The 19,980-nt window shown below is 45.7% G+C and overlaps 1 protein-coding gene across 2 annotated transcripts in view; it reads left to right on the top strand.

Moving 5' to 3' along the window:
• Positions 1–19,980, top strand: part of PALMD (palmdelphin) — a 311,657-nt gene that overhangs the window by 123,324 nt on the left and 168,353 nt on the right. For both annotated transcript variants that reach the window (XM_069641537.1, XM_069641536.1), the window contains exon 2: positions 763–843. In XM_069641537.1, coding sequence (XP_069497638.1) covers positions 763–843 — 81 coding nt within the window. The remainder of the gene's footprint in view (positions 1–762; positions 844–19,980) is intronic.

Here is a 19,980-nt window from a genome sequence, read left to right on the forward strand (position 1 = left end):
ATTCAATAACATATTGTCATTTGGCCTTGAACGTCTGCTTGCACTCACAGTAATCTGACAATATGGATCTATACACACAGATACTAATGATACATATGGTGATCCATTCTTGTATGAACTGTACATCACATTAGTGAAATCATAACCATATTTTTCGTAGTGTACTTAGGAACAACGCTATTTGATGCCACTTCCTGTTTTGTCAAGGGGTGAAAGGTCGTGTTTCATCACTTCCCGGGATGTCACTTTGAGGTGGGGTCCAATGACATCGTTTCTGGTGATGTCATCAGAGGTCAAGCGTCCTGAGGCTAGGGGTGGGCCACTTTTATTTGGGGTGTCCGGGCCTATTCCTTGTCCAAGTGCGACCCTGCCTGGCACTTTGTGCTCTCACCAGCGTGGGCCCTCTGCCCTAAACTCCAGACACAACGAACGTAACAAAACATAAAGGACGTAGATATTTAAAGTTAAAAAAAGATTAGTAACACCCACGTCTAAGGGATCTACTTCTTAATTTGTTAAACACACGAGTTAATTTAAAAATCTGTCCTCGTGCATGTAACCATTTGCTTAAGAAAAATTAAATGATGGAAGAACACCGGCCTTTATCATAATAAAGCCATGTAGAACATTATTTTATAATATGAATTAGGCATATGCTAAGAAATTCAAAGTGAAATAAAGCTTTCAGAAAGGGCGCGCGGAAAAAATCTGCTTGTAATCTTTACAGCTAATAATGAAATGTTCTTGTCGTCTTCCCTGCAGGACAAGAGGAAATTACAAGAAGAAATTACGCAGAAACGTCTGAAATTAGAGGAGGAGAAACTAAAACTCCAGCATCTGAAGGTGAGCCCAGGCTGGCACAGTTGTTTTATGGCTAATTAAAACAGGCAGCAGCGCTGCCAGCTTTCTAGAGTCTAGTTCCAGCAGGCTCCAGCTGATGTCAGAGGTGCGCTGAAACCTTGACATTGGCAGCCGCTCTTGCATTTTCCAATTAATCATTTGCAAAGTTGGGAAATAAATGTAATTTCCTTATTTATGGGTGTGTACATTTTAAGCGTCTTGTGGGAAGGTTCAGTAATGCTGACTGCAGCGCCATGTGACTAGTTCTTCTAGAAATCTCTCCATGAGCTTGGGCCAGAGGCGGGAGGCCCTCTTTTACAAGTCTCCATTCATAGCATGGCTGCATGGCCCCTCCAGCGAGGAGGCTGCTTAAAGAAACAAATGCCAACTTCTCCTGAGGTGTTGGTCGCATTGGTATTCACCCATCACGATGGGGTGGGAATGTCCTGTACAGTCAGCTAAAGAAGCAAAAGCAGGCAGAAGTAGAGTTTGTTTGTTTGTTTGTTTGTTTATTTGTATGTTTATTCATTTATATTGCGCGCCTGACCCGAAGGTATGAGGCCGCAGGAGCAGCAAGGTTATTCTCAGCTTGGTTACAGTGCTGTGCAGTAATTACATTGTGTACATAGGTTGATACAGTAGCGATGGATGCAGAAATATACATTTTACAGTTTACAGGTATACGTGATTACATGATTAGTAAAGGCGAGGTCAGTTATTGATCATTATCCTTTAACCACTGAATGTAGCTACGCCTAAAGTGGGGATATGTTTGAGGTGTTTTAAGGGGGGGTGGTAACGAGTTCCAGTGTTGGGCTGCTTTCACCTGGAAGCTGTTGCCGCCCATTTTGGTTCGATTGAATCTGGGAACTGTAAGTAGGTTAGCATTGGTGGATCTGGTGGGCCTGTTAGGGGTGTATCTTTTTATTCTGTCGGCTAAGTAGTGGAGGGCTGCAGTATTGAGGCATTTGTGTGTTAAGGAGGCTACTTTGAGCAGGATTCTGTCGGTGGTGGTAAGCCAGTTGTGAGTTCTCCTTATGTTGGAGATGTGTTCTCTCTTGAGTGCTGCTCTGAGAGCATTGTTTTGTAGGGTCTGGATTTTATTGGTTCCCTGTTTGTTGGCTCCTACGTAGGGGGCCTTACAATAGTCCAGTTTTGATAATACAAGGGATGTGGCTAAGGTAATGCAGTTCTGAGTGGATAGGAAAGGTTTGGCTGCTCTTATAAGCTTACATGTATAGGCTGTGGAGGTGGCCATGGAACTAACCTGTTTATGGAAGGAGAGGGCAGTGTCTAGGTAGATTCCTAGGGTTTTCACTTCTTTAGATACCTTGATGGGATTGCCGTCTATAATAAAGCTGGTGTAGTTATGGTTCAGTTTATTTAGATCAGTGGTAGATCCGAGGATGAGTTCAGTCTTGTCATCATTCAAGTATAGACTATGGGAGGCCATCCATGCCTTGGATGATGAGGTTTACCCTGTTCACCAAGGCCAAAACCTTGTTGTAATCTCCCGTCAACGGGATGAGGATCTGGGTATCATCGGCGTAGTTAGTGTAGGTGATACCCAGACCGTCAAGATCATCAAACAGGGGCTTCGTGAACACGTTATACAGTGTGGGGGAGAAGCATGAACCCTGAGGGACCCCACAAGTGATGGGGATGGGGTCGGCGGAGGCAGATGTGGAGAAGACACGCATAGATCTGTTGCTGAGGAATGACTCAATCCAACTGATGGCTTCTTGGGAGAAGTGGGCGGCCGAGTCCAAGTGGTTGCACAATATTTTGTGATCTACTAAATCAAATGCTGCTGAGAGGTCTAGGAGGAGTAGTAGAGCAGTTTCGCCATTATCTCTCAGAGTGTCGATTTGGGCATTAAGATCAATGAGAGCAGTTTCTGTCCCATGTTGGGGTCTAAAGCCTGATTGCCAGATTCCCAGGAGGTGGTTTTGTTCAAGATATTTTTGTATTTGTTAATAGGCAGTCTTATCTAATATTTTGAGCAGGAAGGGGACGTTGGTGATGGGTATGTAGTTGTTGGGTATGGAAGGGTCTAGTGAGGGTTTTTTGAGTAGAGGGAGGACCCACGATTCTTTAAGAATGTTGGGGATGATGCCTGAAGAGAAGGAGGCGTTAATGAGTTTGGTAATGAATGGTGAGAGGTCTCTTGCCGCGTCTTTAATGATTTGTGCGGGGCAAGGGTCGCCCTGGCAATTAGTCGGTTTAAGGCTGAGGATGATTTTTTCCACTTCTAATGTAGAGACTTTGGAGAAGCTGAAACGAATAGGTGGGTTGGGTGAGGGGTCCTGAGGTGTGGGGCATGGGGGAGTGTTGGAAGAGTTAGTATAGTTGGTTAGGGATTCTTTCTTGTTGTTGATTTTGATTTGAAAGCCTGTGACTTTATTGGACAGGGCATTTTGGACACTAGTGCACCATTGTTCATCTTTCACACATGTGTCAGGGACTAGGACAGGAGTTTCTAGCTCTTTGATAATAGAAAACAGTTCCTTTGTGCTGGATTTGGCTTGTGAGATTCTCTGGTTGTATGATTCTTGTTTAGCAAGGATGATTTTTTTTTTATATGGAGACTATTTTGTTGAGGATCAGCTTGTTAGTATCTGTAGGAGATTTTCTCCAAGCTTGTTCATTTATGCGTTTCTCTAGTCTGAGAGCTTTTAGGTGGGTAGAGAACCAAGTGTTAAGGTGTTTTTTTGGCTTACATTTTCTCAGTTTGAGGGGTGCAATGGAGTCTAAGGCTGAGCGCATGCAGTTATTGTAACTTTCTACAAGTTGGTGGGGGTTGGAGGTAGCTGAGAGTTGGTTCAAGGTCGGTAGGATGAGGGGGATGAGTTTTTCAGCTGTGATATTGTTCTTGCTTCTCGTGGGGATATCTGTGGCAATTAAATTATTAGTGATGGGGCTTGTGGCTTCAAGGTTGAAAGTGAGGAGGTGGTGGTCAGACCATGGTTGAGGGGTATTAGCAGTGATGGAGGCCGCACAGTTGTAGTCTGCTACCCAGTCAAGGGTTCTCCCTTTGTTGTGGGTAGGGGTGGATACTCTTTGGGTAAAGCCTAATTCTGACAGGGTATTGTTAATGAGGGTAGCCTGGAGGTCTTTGGGATCTTTGAGGCCTAGGTTGAAATCTCCTAGAAGGAGACTCTGGGAAGTAATTTTTAGGTTGTTGGTGAGGATGGTGGTGAGGTCTTCCTCGAAGGAACCTAAAGGACCAGGAGGTCTGTATAATACGTGGATGTTGATGGTTTGGGAGTTGGCTGTGGGAAGCTTAGCTGTGAGAGATTCACATGAAGGGAGGAGGTTTGTGGTGTCAAGTCTAATGTTTAGGTGCATTTTGGCAATTATGGCTAGGCCTCCGCCTCTGGATTCTACTCTGTCTGCTCGGAGAATAGTATAGTCAGCAGGGATGGCTAGTGAGAGAACTAGGCCAGCGGCTGCATGGAGCCAGGACTCAGTGATTGCTAGGAAATCTAGTCCATCTGCAAGAATAAGGTCTGCTATATCTGTGGCATGGGCTACTACAGATCGTGCATTAATTAAGGCACCGCTTATGAGCGTGGAGATAGTTTTGGTACATATGGGTATAGTGGTTAAGTTGTGAGCCTTGTGCTTGGTCATAGTATTAGTTAGGCTATACTTGGGTGTGTCCGTGGGGCGGTTGGTAGGGGTGACTGTGTCCATAAGTGGGGTCCGGTTAGTCAATTTGGATGGAATCCCTGGCTCGATGTTCATGTAGTTTGGGTAATCTGGCCCGTAGTTTGGCATTTCTAGCAGTGAGGCTGCATGGTGTAGTGAGATACATAATGAGTGGGGGAATGTTGCCTATGGAGGCAGAGCTAAAGGTAGGGCTAGGCTGGCCGGATATATGGATGAGGTGGAGAATTACTCGCAGCAATGCTGAGTAGATGCCTGCGAGGTACATTCTGTTGGGTGTAGGTAGGGTGTGGCGGTCAGATGGATGGGCAGGTAGCTACTAGGTGCATCTTAGATGCAGAATAGAATAGTAGGGTGGTATTGAAAGACAGGGCAGCTAGGTACCAGATTGCAATAATCCAGTGCAGCAATCGGATAGGGGGTAGGTGACTACTAGGTTACTAGGCAGCGTTCTGTCAAGGATGACAGTGTTGGTATTCGCAGGGCAGGGCAGCAAGGTGCAGAATGCAGTAATCAATGGAGAAGTGGAATAGAGAGGCAGGTGGTTGCTAAATGCACCATAAATTACAACTTTGTGGCAGTTTTAGCGATAATAGTTTTGGCTAAATTCAGAGATCACAACCTAGGCTAGGGTACAGTGTGCAGGCAAGTAATAGCAACTATGGCAACCTGTCTAAATTTGAAAATCACAAACTGGGTAAAATATAGTGTGCAGACAAGTAATAGCAACTATGGCAACCTGTCTAGATTCGAAAATCACAATCTGGGTAAAATACAGTGTGCCGACAAGTAGTAGCAGCTATGGCATCAGGGTCTGACTATGGGAATGGCCTGTACAGACAGGTAGCATTTAAATGTACAATAGCGTTTAAGCTAAGAGCAGCAAATTATAAAAACTGGCTGCAGTTTCCTGACGTATACTAGGTAGTGCTAAGCCGGTCGCAAGTGGACAACAGATAAGGATCATATTGCCAATGAACAATGCTACTGGATACAGGCAGGCAAGTTAGGAGAGGGAAACAGGGAAACGTGAGATACACGCATACTATCTAATGCGTGTTCTTGAAGGCAGAAGTGTAATAATGGTGACATCAGGCTTTAGCAGTAAAAGGGTAACAGTTCACAATCTGTTTAAAGTGGTAAAGTATAAATTCTCACATGGGTCTGAGACCGTTGTACGCCAGGTGCAGTTAGCAGCTTGGTGAAGCGAATAAATAATGTCTTTGGAACAAAGTTTTGCAGTGCAGGTGATCCAGGGGTGGGGGCAGAGGTCTAAAGTCACGGCCCTGGGCTCCCCGCGGCTCCAGACAGGCTCACGACAGGGAAGGTGCCTTATGCTGTGTGCCTTGTTGTGTGGGCCGGCTTGAGCCTGCCAGCTCGCAATTGGGCCAGAAGAAGGTGCTGTTGTCCAATCAGTTCCCTTACCATATGTTTAATTGAAATATCTGACCACCAGAAAATAAAGTCACCACCAGAAAATATAGTCCTGTGTTCAGGAGTCTTCCTTTTCCCATCTCTATTGTTACGTAGTACATAAGGGTGTGTTTGTATCCGGGAACAGGCAAAACAAAAGAGGTGATCCTGGAAGGCTTAGAATTTATCTTAACCTCTGGCATTGCTCTGGACAACCCTCCAGACCATTGTTCTTCGACAGCAAAGCCATTACAAAAGGGAAAAGACCCTATGCAAATCAGGCTTGGTCCCACCCCAAAAGGGGCAGTCCAGCCCCAACTGCTTGGTCAAATCCCTTCTGCACGAGACCACAACCTTCCCCAGACATGTGTCGGCCTTGTTGGGCCTTTAAGAAACCGGAGGGTATCTCACAGACTAGTCCCTTGGAATCTGTCGTCCAGGTGGCCTGGCCACGGCTGTCGCTAATGGATCCAGACCCCGGGGGTGGACCAGTGGGGGAGGGGTCCCGGGCATTGGGGTACCCGTTGGATAGACGCAGTATCCCCTTCCCTGTTTTCCTATTACCCCTTGTCATCCTGCATGCTATCTGGGAACCTTACCCTGCCCCCTTTTCCTACACAAACACTACACAGAGCACTCTGAGGAAGACAGAATCACACCCAGCCATTTCATTTGACATGTCCCAAAATCAGGGTCAGGCAGAGTCAGACAATTGCCAGTAATGACTCACACCTGAATCCTTTAACACTTTGGCACTTGGATAAAAGGCAGACAATGAGAGCACACTGTGAGCGAGGAAAAAGGTACAAAGGAGCAGGACTTCCAAGGTGAAGGCTGAATAGCAAAGGAGTGGTGCCAGATCAAGAAGCAGCCGCGTGGAGGGAGAAGCTCTTGACCCCGTTCCCCAGTGATCGATCGACTCTTGTTAATTGGCGAGCAGCCCGAGCAAAACTGAGAGGGAAGGCTAGAAAAGGCTACCCAGGGGCCCTCCTGCATGTCTAACCGGGGCAGAGAGTAGCTGCAGCTGCCGGTGTATGGTCCTTGGCACAACAAACAAAGCTGTTGATAAAGAAACTTAATGTAACCAGTGGGTTGGAGGCAATGGTGCGATACCGGTCTGCATTTGAAGTGAAGTTTGTGAGCAAAATAGTGTTGTAGGATGAACTGTTTGATGAATCGTCTAATTGAGAGACACGAATGAAGGCCAGAAGGCGAAAGGGAGTTGTCCTTTGAATTGAAAGAAAGCAGATATACGCTACTAAAGAGTGGTCCGGTACCCATGTGTGCCCAAACGAAGGTCTCTAGCAAAAGCATCTCTCAGAGAAATAAAAGTGAAACCCTGAGTTTAAAGATATCGAAGTGGCCCTGCAAGGGTCATAGAAAAAACTGTTACACAGTCGAATGTCTTCAAACTTACAATTTCATATAAAAGCTGAGAGAGCGAATGTAGGCTTGCACCCAGTCGAGGGGAGCCTACACCTGTGATGCTGAAAGAAAGAACGTGGGCTTCTGCCAAATTGAGGAGAGCCTACACCTGTGAGAAAGATGAGTTCTGAACCCGACTGAGGGAGACCCGGGGTGGATGAGTGTTAGGAAAGATTTCATATGTGTATGTAATTTTCCCTCCATGTGTCAACCCCCCAAACCTTTTGCTGCGGTTTAGACACCACTGACTGACTTTGCCAGAGAAGCACAACCCTCAGCTGTACTCCTCGGGGCTTTTGCTCACTTTTTATGGGGAAACTGACATGCCCTTAAGACAGTCAGTACTCAGAGACTTTGTTTCCCTTAGTCCTTTTCTCATGTTGCAACTTTTGTGCAGCATGTAACAAGTGTGCAATGTATTTTACCATACAGCACACTTGGGTCTATAGTAATTTCCAAAGGCCCTAGATACTCTTGCTGGACTTTTTATGAACTGTGCAGATGTGTCATGGACAGGATTGGTGGCAGCTATCGTTTTGCATTATTTTTAAACCTTTCCTGCCATGTTAACCACGTTAACTGCGTTTGGCACAAATAGGTGGCCTGGCTCCAAAATGGCCATGCCACGAGGTTCTTTGTCCTGTCCTTTGGCCATCTTGCCCCTTCACCTTCCCCAGGTCGAGTCGACCCAGGTCAGTCCTTATTTGGTCATTCATTTTACCGCGAATCCCAATGCTTTCCCGGGCATCTGCATGCCTTGTGTGTGCGCCTCCAAGATGTGGGATGGGATGTCTGGTCCCAATACACATCCTGGGTGCCAGAGAGTCTGGAGTGTCTTGAATGCCTGAGACCACAGTTGGCTGTGATTGGTCCATGTATGGAGTGTGTGTTTGTGAGCAGATCTCCCATTGGGTCCTCTCCGTTTTGGCGCGAAGGGAACTTTGGATAAGAGTAGGCTGGAAACACCACTACCAGGTCGATCTCCCAAGTTCTCACTGAACAAGGGATAGGATCCAAGTATCCTGCAACTACAAAGCTGAGTCGAGGAACCGCTGGTGACCCGCTGGAAGGTTTGGCACCCTGAGCCCACTGTCGTCCCGTGGGACCCCTCTGCATCTGGTCGTCACACCGAATTTCATACACTTGGCATTCCCAGGTCTGAAGTGAGACGAGTGCGCCCAGACCGGAGTAAACGCGGTTACCGTGTTGCCCTGCTGCGCCAACGCCCTTTACAAGTCTGCTGCATTTGTGACCTTCTTGCCCCTGAAGCCTGCTGCAGTGAAACTGGGGAGATTCATCCACCCGGAGTGGAGAAATCACCCCTGTCCTGTTTGGGAATCCTCGCTGGATCTCAGGAACTAAAAGGTGCCGAGACGTCCTTTTTGCCGCCGTTGAACCTGCAACCGAATTGGACTAACCTGCTGAAGTTTGGGGCTCCTTGCCTCAGGGACCGGTGAGTAATCTTTATCCCAACCAGTGGCCTCTAGCGCCAGAGCCCATCTTTACGCACAAGTGGCCCCTGGGGGCCCCTCTCCTCTCCACTGCTATTGCGAAATACAACTCCATCCCAAACTCTCGAACTGCCTCTGCCTTCAAGTGGAAGACCTTCTTGAATAGTGGGAACTTATTCTTCATCGCCTTATCCACCTTCCCGAGCTGCTAGAGACCCCTGAAGAGACAATGTTGTGCCCATTGGAACAACCGCATGCGCTTGCATTACATGTACTATTGAGCACAAGGCTCCCCTCTTCTTAGGGCTTGGACTGCCTCTTAGTTAGGTGAATAACTGATGTTGAATTGGGCCTAAAGACTAACTGCACTGCCTGTTTCCTTCCCCTCTAGGTTGTCAACATATGTTGTGCAGTCTTCCCTTTAGACCCCCCCTGGTCTTCTATATATATTGTATTGAATGTGATGTATTGGTTTACTTAGTGTTACTGTGATTCTTTGCTATAGTCTGTGTTACAAAGGCCTTGTTATAAATGTGTCTATATTTTTAATATAACACCTGTCTGGAGTAATTTGTAGGTGTCCTTGCTCTGTGTGCTCATTGAGGTCCTTCAGTCACCCTCACCCCTCCTGAGACTTAGTCTTGATCACCTGCCATAACTACCCTTATTGGTCTGGCTTATCCAGAGGTTACCCTGTTCCAAGAAACCAGGTTGGCCTTCTGAACCTCTGACCCTCCTGGACAGAGTTCAGAAATCCTTCTTAATAATGAACCACCAGAGACTTTGCATTGTGAACTAAACCAAAAGAACCAGAACTTTAATTTGATCCTTTGTTGTGTGTTCACCAAGGCACTTCCCAACCGAGAGGCTTTTGATGATGAAAAGAGACTCTGTTCTGGAAGACCCTGGTGTGCTTTAAAGACTGCCTCCTTGTGCCCAAGAAGTCAGAGTGGGCTACAAACTCTATTCTTGTTCCGCCTTGTTCCGTGCTGAAACATGGGGAAGGGGAAACTATAGTTCAGCAGTCCTGAACTGCCAAGTCACTTGGACCTTATATTTTGCTACACCCTATTTCTTTATACACTTCAACATCCGACACCCTTTTTTCTTTAGAGCAAGTTTTGGTAATAGGTTTGTTAGTATAGGCCATCTTTGATTTGACAAGGCACAACTAGGACAGCGTTTTCTTTTATTGGATGGTCGTAGCTCGCTCCCATCTTTAGAAGTTAGGTTTAGATAGGGGTTTTTCCAACCCATGCAAAGTTCAATACACACCCTTGAACTATACTTTATTGTGTCTTTCATACATTTTATAAAATGCCTTCCTTACAGGCATCATCAGTGAGGAGTATACTGGATCTCTAGGCCCAGCATGGGACAGACAAGCCAACTTAGGCTGGTACAACCTCTTACAGCACAGCCATTTTAGTACCAGCCGTTTTGAGGTAGTACTTTGAGCGCAGGTCCCTATTAGGGGCACCTTGTTGGTCGTGGCCAGCAAGGCATAAGGACCTATTGGCACCTGAATATAGGTTTTTCGTAGATGTACTGTCATCGTAAGCACTAGTAATGTAGGGCTTCAGGTAGCAGTTTATTTAAGGAAAACGCTTCACGAGAAGTAGATGGAGCTGTTCGGCCAACTTTTGCCTCGGTGTAGAATTATCTGACTCCTCACCCAGAATTCCTCTTTTTTTGTACCAAAGTAGTACCAAATTGGCCCAACACACTGACGATGTTGAAGAGTGGGAAGGAGGTACAAAGGACTGTGGTAACAAGGAGAAGGACTCAGTGCAATGAAGATCACCAGTAATTCATCTATGCTCTGCCACTTTTCATCTTCACTATCTTTAATCCACGAGAAAATACAAACAAATGCTCCAATTCGGATCTACCCTACAATTTAGTGCATCATTCATGGCCTCAGCCTGCAAAACCTCAGGCAACTGTTAGTAACACTGACCACACAAAACAGTGGAAGTGAAGCGTAACACCAAGCTCCATCTTAAAACTATAATTTGAGTATTTAGCAGAGAATCGCCCATACACCCACTCAACCACCCATGAAGCAGCCCTTCGGAGCACTTGTGTGTAGTTTTCAAAGTGGGTGTGAACTAAATCCACCCATATATGTAGGCTTCTGGCCATGCCAAGAAAAATGACTCCAAAAAAATGGAAGAGTCCCAAGCAAAGGGTGCAGCACTATCACATTCCATAACCTTTGGATCTTTGAGTGGGAAAGACCATCTAGAACAGCGGCCAAATAAGAGAAATTGCTAGACAAAAACCTACAATAACATGCGGATCACCTGGTCTCTCCATAATAAATTCCAAAATCAAGACATGGGCATTCCACAAGACAACCAGGCTGAGTGAACAGTGTGATGGCTCTCCCATCCCAATAAAGACTGAGTTGGACTCTGGAAGATTGAGGAAGGTCAACCTCAGACCTCAGATGCGCACATGCCAAGATGGTTGAGGATGACTCCTATAAGAGAGATGGTCACTGAATCAAAGCCAGCTGCAGGGAGGGTCAATCCATCATGATATCACTACCAAGTGTTGCTGGAGATAGTACCAAACCATATAGGGCCAACGTCTTATTTGCAAATTCTCTGTAGAATCTAATAGAGAGTGTTCAACTGCTCGACACCTACAAATGGGACGCCTAGAACCACAACTCAGAAGAGGTGCAATGTTTATCAGTGCAATTAGAAACATGGCTCACCCTCTATATCCATATACACAATCATATGCTGCATGCATAATAGAACATACTGGGTACAAAGTAGCAACTCCTCAAGATTTCAGCAACAGAAACACCTTTGCAAGGGTTTGCAGTATGCGCCACACATGGGCTAGGCCTCCTATGCATCGGAACATGGTGTGGAATGGAGTAACACTTTGTGAATGATTGTAAGAGTGATGATTCAAATGATCCTCTTGGGTCATGGTCCTTGTCTTATAAATCATTCGTACCATGGACTACCTTAGCCTAAGAAAAAGGCTGTAAAAGCTGCTCCTGCATCTCTGTGAAGAAGCTACATATGAAACAAGGCCACAATGCCACTGGCACAGAAAACAGCAATAAAGCATAGACCCCATGAAGGATTGTTTGGCATAAAACTGCACACTAAAATCATGGGGAGAACAAAATACCCCTTTCCATAGACTGACGGCTGCATTATCACCAGTAATCAGTGTCCATGGCACAAACCAACCATAAGAGGCACCTGAAAAGGGGAAATGTCTATGCACCTTAAAAGGATAAACCCCAAGACATTGGGCCTAATTACAAGTTTACCAGTATCCTACCGCCAGGATACGGCAAACTGAAATACCGATACCAGCACTTTGTCCAGCAGTATTTCAGCTGAATTACGAGTGCCAGTGTCGTCTGTAAATCCCCATTCCATGAAGTCACCTTGGACTCTATTGGGGGATTTTCTGGTGCCGGTAATACTGGCTATTTTTCACCAGTAAGGTGCAGGAATGACCGTTATCATAAGATGGTGAATCATTGGATATTCCTGGTGGGAAAGACTGAGCGGTGTCACAAACAGCGTACAACAGAAGCCTATACAAGGCCAGGCTAGCTAGGCCATCATGGCCAAAACCAAAAGAACAAAGCGTAGGGTGCATTATAACACATTTAAACAAAATAAAAACTGGAACAAGTCAAAACGCTCCAATATGCCAAATCATCTGCAGTGTGGCACAATCATAAAAGCCCATTGCAGCTTGCGACACACTTCATACTAGAATAAGTGAATGCAGAACATATCAACTCGTCTGTTGCCATTATACCAACAAATCACAGGCACTTGCCTTAAAGTACAGAACAAGAATCCATGAGTAATCAACGCATGTGAAGAGCAGTGTCCCTCTCCAGCAAAGACAATGAGTAATCAACGCATGTAAAGAGCAGTGTCCCTCTCCAGCAAAGACAATGAGTAATCAACGCATGTGAAGAGCAGTGTCCCTCTCCAGCAAAGACAATGAGTAATCAACGCATGTGAAGAGCAGTGTCCCTCTCCAGCAAAGACAATGAGTAATCAACGCATGTGAAGAGCAGTGTCCCTCTCCAGCAAAGACAATGAGTAATCAGCGCATGTCGAGAGCAGTGTCCCTCACCAGCAAAGACAATGAGTAATCAACGCATGTCGAGAGAAGTGACCCTCATCGCCAAAGACAATGAGTAATCAAAGCATGTTGAGAGAAGTGTCCCTCACCAGCAAAGACAATGAGTAATCAGCGCATGTCGAGAGCAGTGTCCCTCTCCAGCAAAGACAATGAGTAATCAGCGCATGTCGAGAGCAGTGTCCCTCACCAGCAAAGACAATGAGTAATCAAAGCATGTGAAGAGCAGTGTCCCTCTCCAGCAAAGACAATGAGTAATCAGCGCATGTCGAGAGCAGTGTCCCTCTCCAGCAAAGACAATGAGTAATCAACGCATGTGAAGAGCAGTGTCCCTCTCCAGCAAAGACAATGAGTAATCAGCGCATGTCGAGAGCAGTGTCCCTCTCCAGCAAAGACAATGAGTAATCAGCGCATGTCGAGAGCAGTGTCCCTCACCAGCAAAGACAATGAGTAATCAACGCATGTCGAGAGAAGTGACCCTCATCGCCAAAGACAATGAGTAATCAAAGCATGTTGAGAGCAGTGTCCCTCTCCAGCAAAGACAATGATTAATCAACGCATGTGAAGAGCAGTGTCCCTCTCCAGCAAAGACAATGAGTAATCAGCGCATGTCGAGAGCAGTGTCCCTCACCACCAAAGTCAATGAGTAATCAACACATGTCAAAAGCAGTGTCCCTCACCACCAAAGTCAATGAGTAATCAACACATGTCAAAAGCAGTGTCCCTCACCAGTAAAATCAATGAGTAATCAACACGTCAAAAGCAGTGTCCCTCACCAGCAAAATCAATGAGTAATCAACACATGTCAAGAGCAGTGTCCCTCACCAGCAAAGACAATGAGTAATCAACACATGTCAAGAGCAGTGTCCCTTACCGCCAAAGACAATGATTAATCAGCGCATGTCGTCGAGAGCAGTGTCCCTCACCACCAAAGTCAATGAGTAATCAGAGCATGTTGTCGAGAGCAGTGTCCCTCACCACCAAAGGCAATGAGTAATCAACACATGTCGTCGAGAGCAGTGTCCCTCACCACCAAAGTCAATGAGTAATCAGAGCATGTTGTCGAGAGCAGTGTCCCTCACCACCAAAGGCAATGAGTAATCAACACATGTCAAAAGCAGTGTCCCTCACCAGCAAAATCAATGAGTAATCAACACATGTCAAGAACAGTGTCCCTCACCAGCAAAGACAATGAGTAATCAGTGCATGTCGTCGAGAGCAGTGCCCCTCACCACCAAAGTCAATGAGTAATCAGCGCATGTCATCGAGAGCAGGTTCCCTCACCGCCAAAGACTAATAACTTTTAAAGAATGTGAATCACATCATATTCGCGCCTTGAAACACTTGTGTATAGGCGCGTTATAAATACCATATCATATCATATCCACGTCAGAGCAATGCCAAAATAACCCCTTTCATACGCACGTGCCCATTAACTCAGGGGAACCATTTGCTGAGTCGCTCTGGGAACAAAGCGCAGTCACTGTAATAGTACTCTGGGAACGGACAAGACGCAATCCAACAAGTGACAAAGCACCACAATCAGTGTGACATATCAAACCCACATTGAGAATGGATTCCAAGCCTCTTAAGGGTTAAAATCTTTCTCCAAATTCCTGATGTGCCAGAATCATGCTCTCAACTGCAGGACTGATTAGGACAAACTTCGACCATCTAGGAAGAAATGTACCAGTGGAGACACTGGCATACAGTCCTGCCCTCCTCAATGGCATGTCCTTTAAAAGAATCCCAAGCACTGCTGTGTACATAAAGGCCCTCCCCACAAGGATCAGCGTAGATACTTCCAGCACAGATTAAGATAGTTCGCAGGTTTAGTCTGCCATCCCACTGGAACACCATCGTTACGATTGGCAGCATTGGGCACAACCTTTCATGTACTTAGAGTGGCAACTCTGCACAGAGGTCAAGTAAAGGTGCTGTTTCTAGAGCCCATGCACACATGTATGCCATCGCAGCAGCATTTACAACAAATGACACCTTTTCCATTTGGCGTGGAATATACACCATATGTGTCTGGCCATTAGAAGACTCATAATTAGAGGCAGGTATGCCTTTACTCCCTATGGACACCAGGTGGCATCTACCATATGCACGCCATGGCGCTCGGCTATGTGACCGTCCCCCCATCAAACGCCCCCCCCCCCCGAAATGCATGGGCGCTCATGCAAGGAAACATGCTGCGGTCACTGTCGTTGTAAGCACATCTCACCAATAATCCTATCATTCTATCATCCGTGGAGGACTTCCAAACATCCTGATGTTCCATGCTAATCGTTTTATTTCATATGGCCTCTCACCCCCATTTTGAACTCCGGTGTGGCTCTCTTCCGGTTTTATTAACCGGTCAAGTGGCACAGTGAGTAGAGCGCTCGCTTTGACATCAGTGCAGAGCCTGCTGACGCAGGTTCGAATCCCGGCATCGCCAAACTCAGCGTTTCATCCTTCCGAGGTCGATAAATGAGCACCACACACTGGGTATTAATAAGCAGCGCTCAGATACCTGAGGGTTCGTAGCGCTATATAAATGCCGAATTATTATTATTATTAAGCCAGATCATGGTGTGTTCTATATTCACAGGTTTCCCTACAGCTTTTTCTGAAACATCAAGTGAAAAGCAGAGAACATGGACGCCTGCAATGGACCGCCAGACAGCCCAGCGACTTAGGCTTGCACCTGTGGTCAAGATCACCGCTCACCACAACAAACTGCATCAAGTTATGTGGTTCTAAGAAAGCAACACTCTGTCTTTCACACTTGCATCTCAAAGCAGAAATATTATTTGAAATATGATTTCACTTGGTCCACATATTTGCCGATTCATGTGCTGCATTGCCATGACTGCATCTGCAAGTACAATACTGAGAAGTACCTTGATTGGAAGGCTGTGACCGAATGTCACTTTGTAAGGGTGGGAAAGAGTTTTTATTTTTATTTTGGAATAATAAAATGGTGTAGGTAATTCTGTTGAGATCTGCTAATCCGATCCCACTTTCATAATAATCCATGGTAAAAAGCATAATAACGCAATCATCCACTTTGCTAGTACAGTCAGTAGTCATTTCAACTGTGCAGGAAACATTAGAAACACTGCCAGGTATTTTCTTATTTTTGCAAAATGGAAATGGAACAGAACATGAACTCACTGAATGGCATGAATTCCAGAACCTTTTGGGAGTCATTTTAATAAAGGGGACTCCACCATGGCAGTAAGTTTAGCTAACCAGCAATCATAAAAGGTTTCCAAGCCTTTGAGGGTGCTAGTGTGGTGGAGGAGACTCAGGGGGGCAGTAGTGACCTTGAGCACCCAAGCCAGATACCCATTCTAGTAGGAGACGTCTGCAGCACCCTCTGATTGTCAGCACCCTATCACATTGCCCACTCCCCACTAGAAACAGCCATGCCCATGGATAACACGGGACAGCTTTTTAATTACTTTGTAATATAAATTGACCTTTAAAAGGTTTTGGCCTATAGGAGGACAAGTTGGTAATTTCAGAAAATGATGTTCACATTTTACTTAGTGGTTTCCTTTGGGTCCCCACATGCTTGTTGAGGAGCTGCAAGATGTTACCTTTACTAATATTATGTTCATCAATTCCTACATTGGCCATGTGTATATGGGTCAAGGCACATTTCAGTGTTTTTGTAGTTAGTGTTGCTGGTCTGATCTCCAGTAAGCAGCCAGAAGCAGGTGCTGACATTTTTACAGTGGTGGGCATACATATTTTCCCAGAGTGAGGGTGTTTGGGATGTTCTCTTAGCACAGAAAATCTGCAAATGTGCAGCTCAATATTTGTGTGAAATGGGTTTTTATAAAATACATTGGAAAGGCAGTTCTGTAGAGGGGCAGATGAAGTATACCAGCACACCAACAATATACTGCAGCAATTTGCAGCTGCAATTCATGTACGTGTCAATAAGAACACTGTATGCCTGAAACTCTGCATACACCGTAGACAAATAGGTGTGTGTGATTGTGCTGAAACAGTGCCCAATAGTGTGTGCCACTACTATGACTATGTGTGTAGATAACAGGAGGTTTATATCACCCAACTAGTCACATTTTACATTCTTTGCAGCAAGAAATGTAATATTTTCCAGAACAGACTCCATTTTGCTTCCCACGGTTTTACGGAATTGCCTGATAATACCAAATATGTTAGCAGTTGGGTTCTCAGAGCGCTCTCTTGCATTATTTGGAGATGACACCAATATTATGTCCTATGGAACTTCCAAATGGAAATTTAATCTGGTCCTTCCCTTTACAATCATTAATGCCATAACCATTCAAAGTCATGTATTGAATTGCAGTCTTTAAAGCAGTTATCCAGGGGTTATATATGCTCCTCAGGCATTGTCTGGCAAATACTTTGGGCTTCTCGTTCTTAGCATACTGTGCGCTTGACCTTAAGTGCAGATAACCAAATATGTTTACATTGAGCACTTGAAATAGAAATCCATCTTGGAATGGAAGGAGATCTTGTTTTGACATGTTCTGAGCAGTGTTCAGCTTCATAGGGAAGCCGTTGGGATAATTTTTAGCAGAACTACTTAGTGGCAAGATAACAAAAAAAGTCACCTGCCTTCGAGTGAGGGGCTGAAGGGACCCACCCCCTCCTTTCCAATCCTAGAAAATGGAATGTCTATGATAGGTAGGGCGGTTTAAGGGTGCCTTAACCACATCACCCCCTAGAAGTATTTTGATGCACTGAGCATCTCCGCCAGTATTTCTTAATTTGCTGGTGAGCCCAGGTCCGAAAGAATCACCTCAGGACATGTTCCTTGGCCTCGGTCACCCCTTAGCGTCCATCCAAAGGACGAGCGTCGGCCAGGTCGATAAATGCCTTCCAGAGGGTCGGCTACCAACAACTGATATCTGGCATGCCCATCTCCAGTCCCCTTATGCATCACTATATATATATAGGAGGCACCTTTTCTCACCAATATTGGGCCCATGCACTTGTTTGGCCTCTGGGCTAAAGCTAACTCTGGATCGAATGAGACTTTTCCTGTCCTGCCAGGGCCCTGTACTAATGTAGTCTGTTGGGTCCTGCTTGCCTCTCTTGGGACATATTCGGACCGGTGTCGCTAGGGGTTCTTTGTGGTAAATATGGGGCTGAAACCTGGCTTCGCCATGTTCTGTCTTCCCCACCTCTTCAACTTCCTTTGCCTGGGTCGGAACGTACATTTAACACATTAACTGAGATATGTGGTCCCTTAATGCACTCTACATGGTTCAAGGCTTGGGTTACAGAGGAGCACTTTCATCACCCCATAATAATCTGTATTAATCACTCCCTTCCCAACACGTTCCCAGCACCATTATGTCATGCAATCATCATGGCCAGGAAAGAGATGATGTTTCCCACGCCCAAGGGCAAAGCTGCAGCTCAGCTTTGTCTACACAACTGTTACTAAGGAAAATGCCATAGACCGACAGCATGAAGGGGGGACGAACCAATGTCAGACACTGTTAAGTACATTACTCAGGAAACAAGTGGGGCGTGAGATGATGGTCTCTGAGTTGTAAATATTAGCAGTGTGGCCAGATTTTGTTGGACAATACTGGTGTTTTACCTGGTGTTATTCAGAATTTACCAATAAAAATGATAATACAGAATTAAAAGTATGCTAAATTTTTCAGCAGCCAACGCAATCTGCATAAATAAATGACACAATTGGCCTCATTATGAGGTTGGCGGTACTTGCCGCCAACCCTGTAACACTGTTTCTGCTGACTGACTTCCCAGTGCCACCGGGACGCGGCAGCCCGGGAAGTCAGGCAGCGGAAAATGTTAGTCCCCATTCCTGTGGAGTCCAACAGGGGAACCGTTCAGTGACAACTGTGCCTACCAGGGCCGCAGCGGGCAGCAGGTCAGACCTTCCGGGCGCAGAGGCCCTGACAGGCACAGTGGTAGTCTGCCGGTCCGGAATGGGTGTCGGTACGTTGCTACCGGCACCCTTAATTCCAGACCGGCAGACTTGTAATGAGGCCCGTTGTATAGTATAGTCATTGAGCGAAAATTCTGAAATCCTTGAACATGCCAATTACTGTATGGCAGGCACGTTAGAGTTTATAGGGGTGAGGCAAGTTGCCCCTAGACAGGAGTCCAATAAGACACCTTCCTGCACTGCATAGAACACTATACAAACACTCATGCAAAGCATGAGATCTTCTGAAATTGACTAGAAGTGTAACATGGGGCGCAATGTAAGAATTGCATTCCAGGCAATGGGACCTAAAGGATGTGGTCTTCAATGCACACTCTCCACTCACGTGTGTGGCCCATCATGGCTGCAGGGCGCCAATGCAAATAGAATGCTGGGCATGCCCCGAAACCTAGGACTGCAAGCAGGCCAAGCTGGTACAGAGCTGCACTCTCAGCCTGCCCCTTGTTCTAGACATAGGTCTCATGTGTGAATAAGTAGACTTCTGCGCTGTCACTGCTAGCCACAGGCTACAACAAGCAGTTCCTTTATCACAGCCTTCATCCATCAGTTTTGAGAATTCTTACCGATGATTTGCGGGGAATGGACTGCAGGGGGTAATGGGTTTGGGGTGCAGGTGGAGAGATGGGGGTATATAACCCGTATGGGGAAGGCCGCATTGTGACAAATCATTGTGCATACTTTTCCTTTCAACTTTAAGATTGCCTCCACACAAATGCTAATTTAAAAACAGTGTACAGTTAAAAGTGTTCTACATCTCGCAGTAGACAGCACAATTTGCAAAGAGAAGTGAACTGCCACCATTGTCAGAAACATAAAATCCAAAGAATTGTCAAACTATTGTGGCCATCCTACATTTCATATAAGGAATGTAGTTGTTGGCTGTTATTTTTCCATTGTAATTTATTTATTTATAATGCGCTTAATACCCAGATGTTTTTAAGCGCGGACCCAGGGATCGAACCTGTGTTGCTCCGCTCGGTGAGCACGTTGCCCCTTAGCTATCCTCCAGAGACACGTTGACCAAACGATTGCAAATGGTATTGTGTGATTACAGAACAAATACACATCAAA

The sequence above is a fragment of the Ambystoma mexicanum genome, chromosome 1q (genome assembly GCF_040938575.1).
Source record: "Ambystoma mexicanum isolate Mex_15411 chromosome 1q, UKY_AmexF1_1, whole genome shotgun sequence".
NCBI lineage: Eukaryota > Metazoa > Chordata > Amphibia > Caudata > Ambystomatidae > Ambystoma > Ambystoma mexicanum.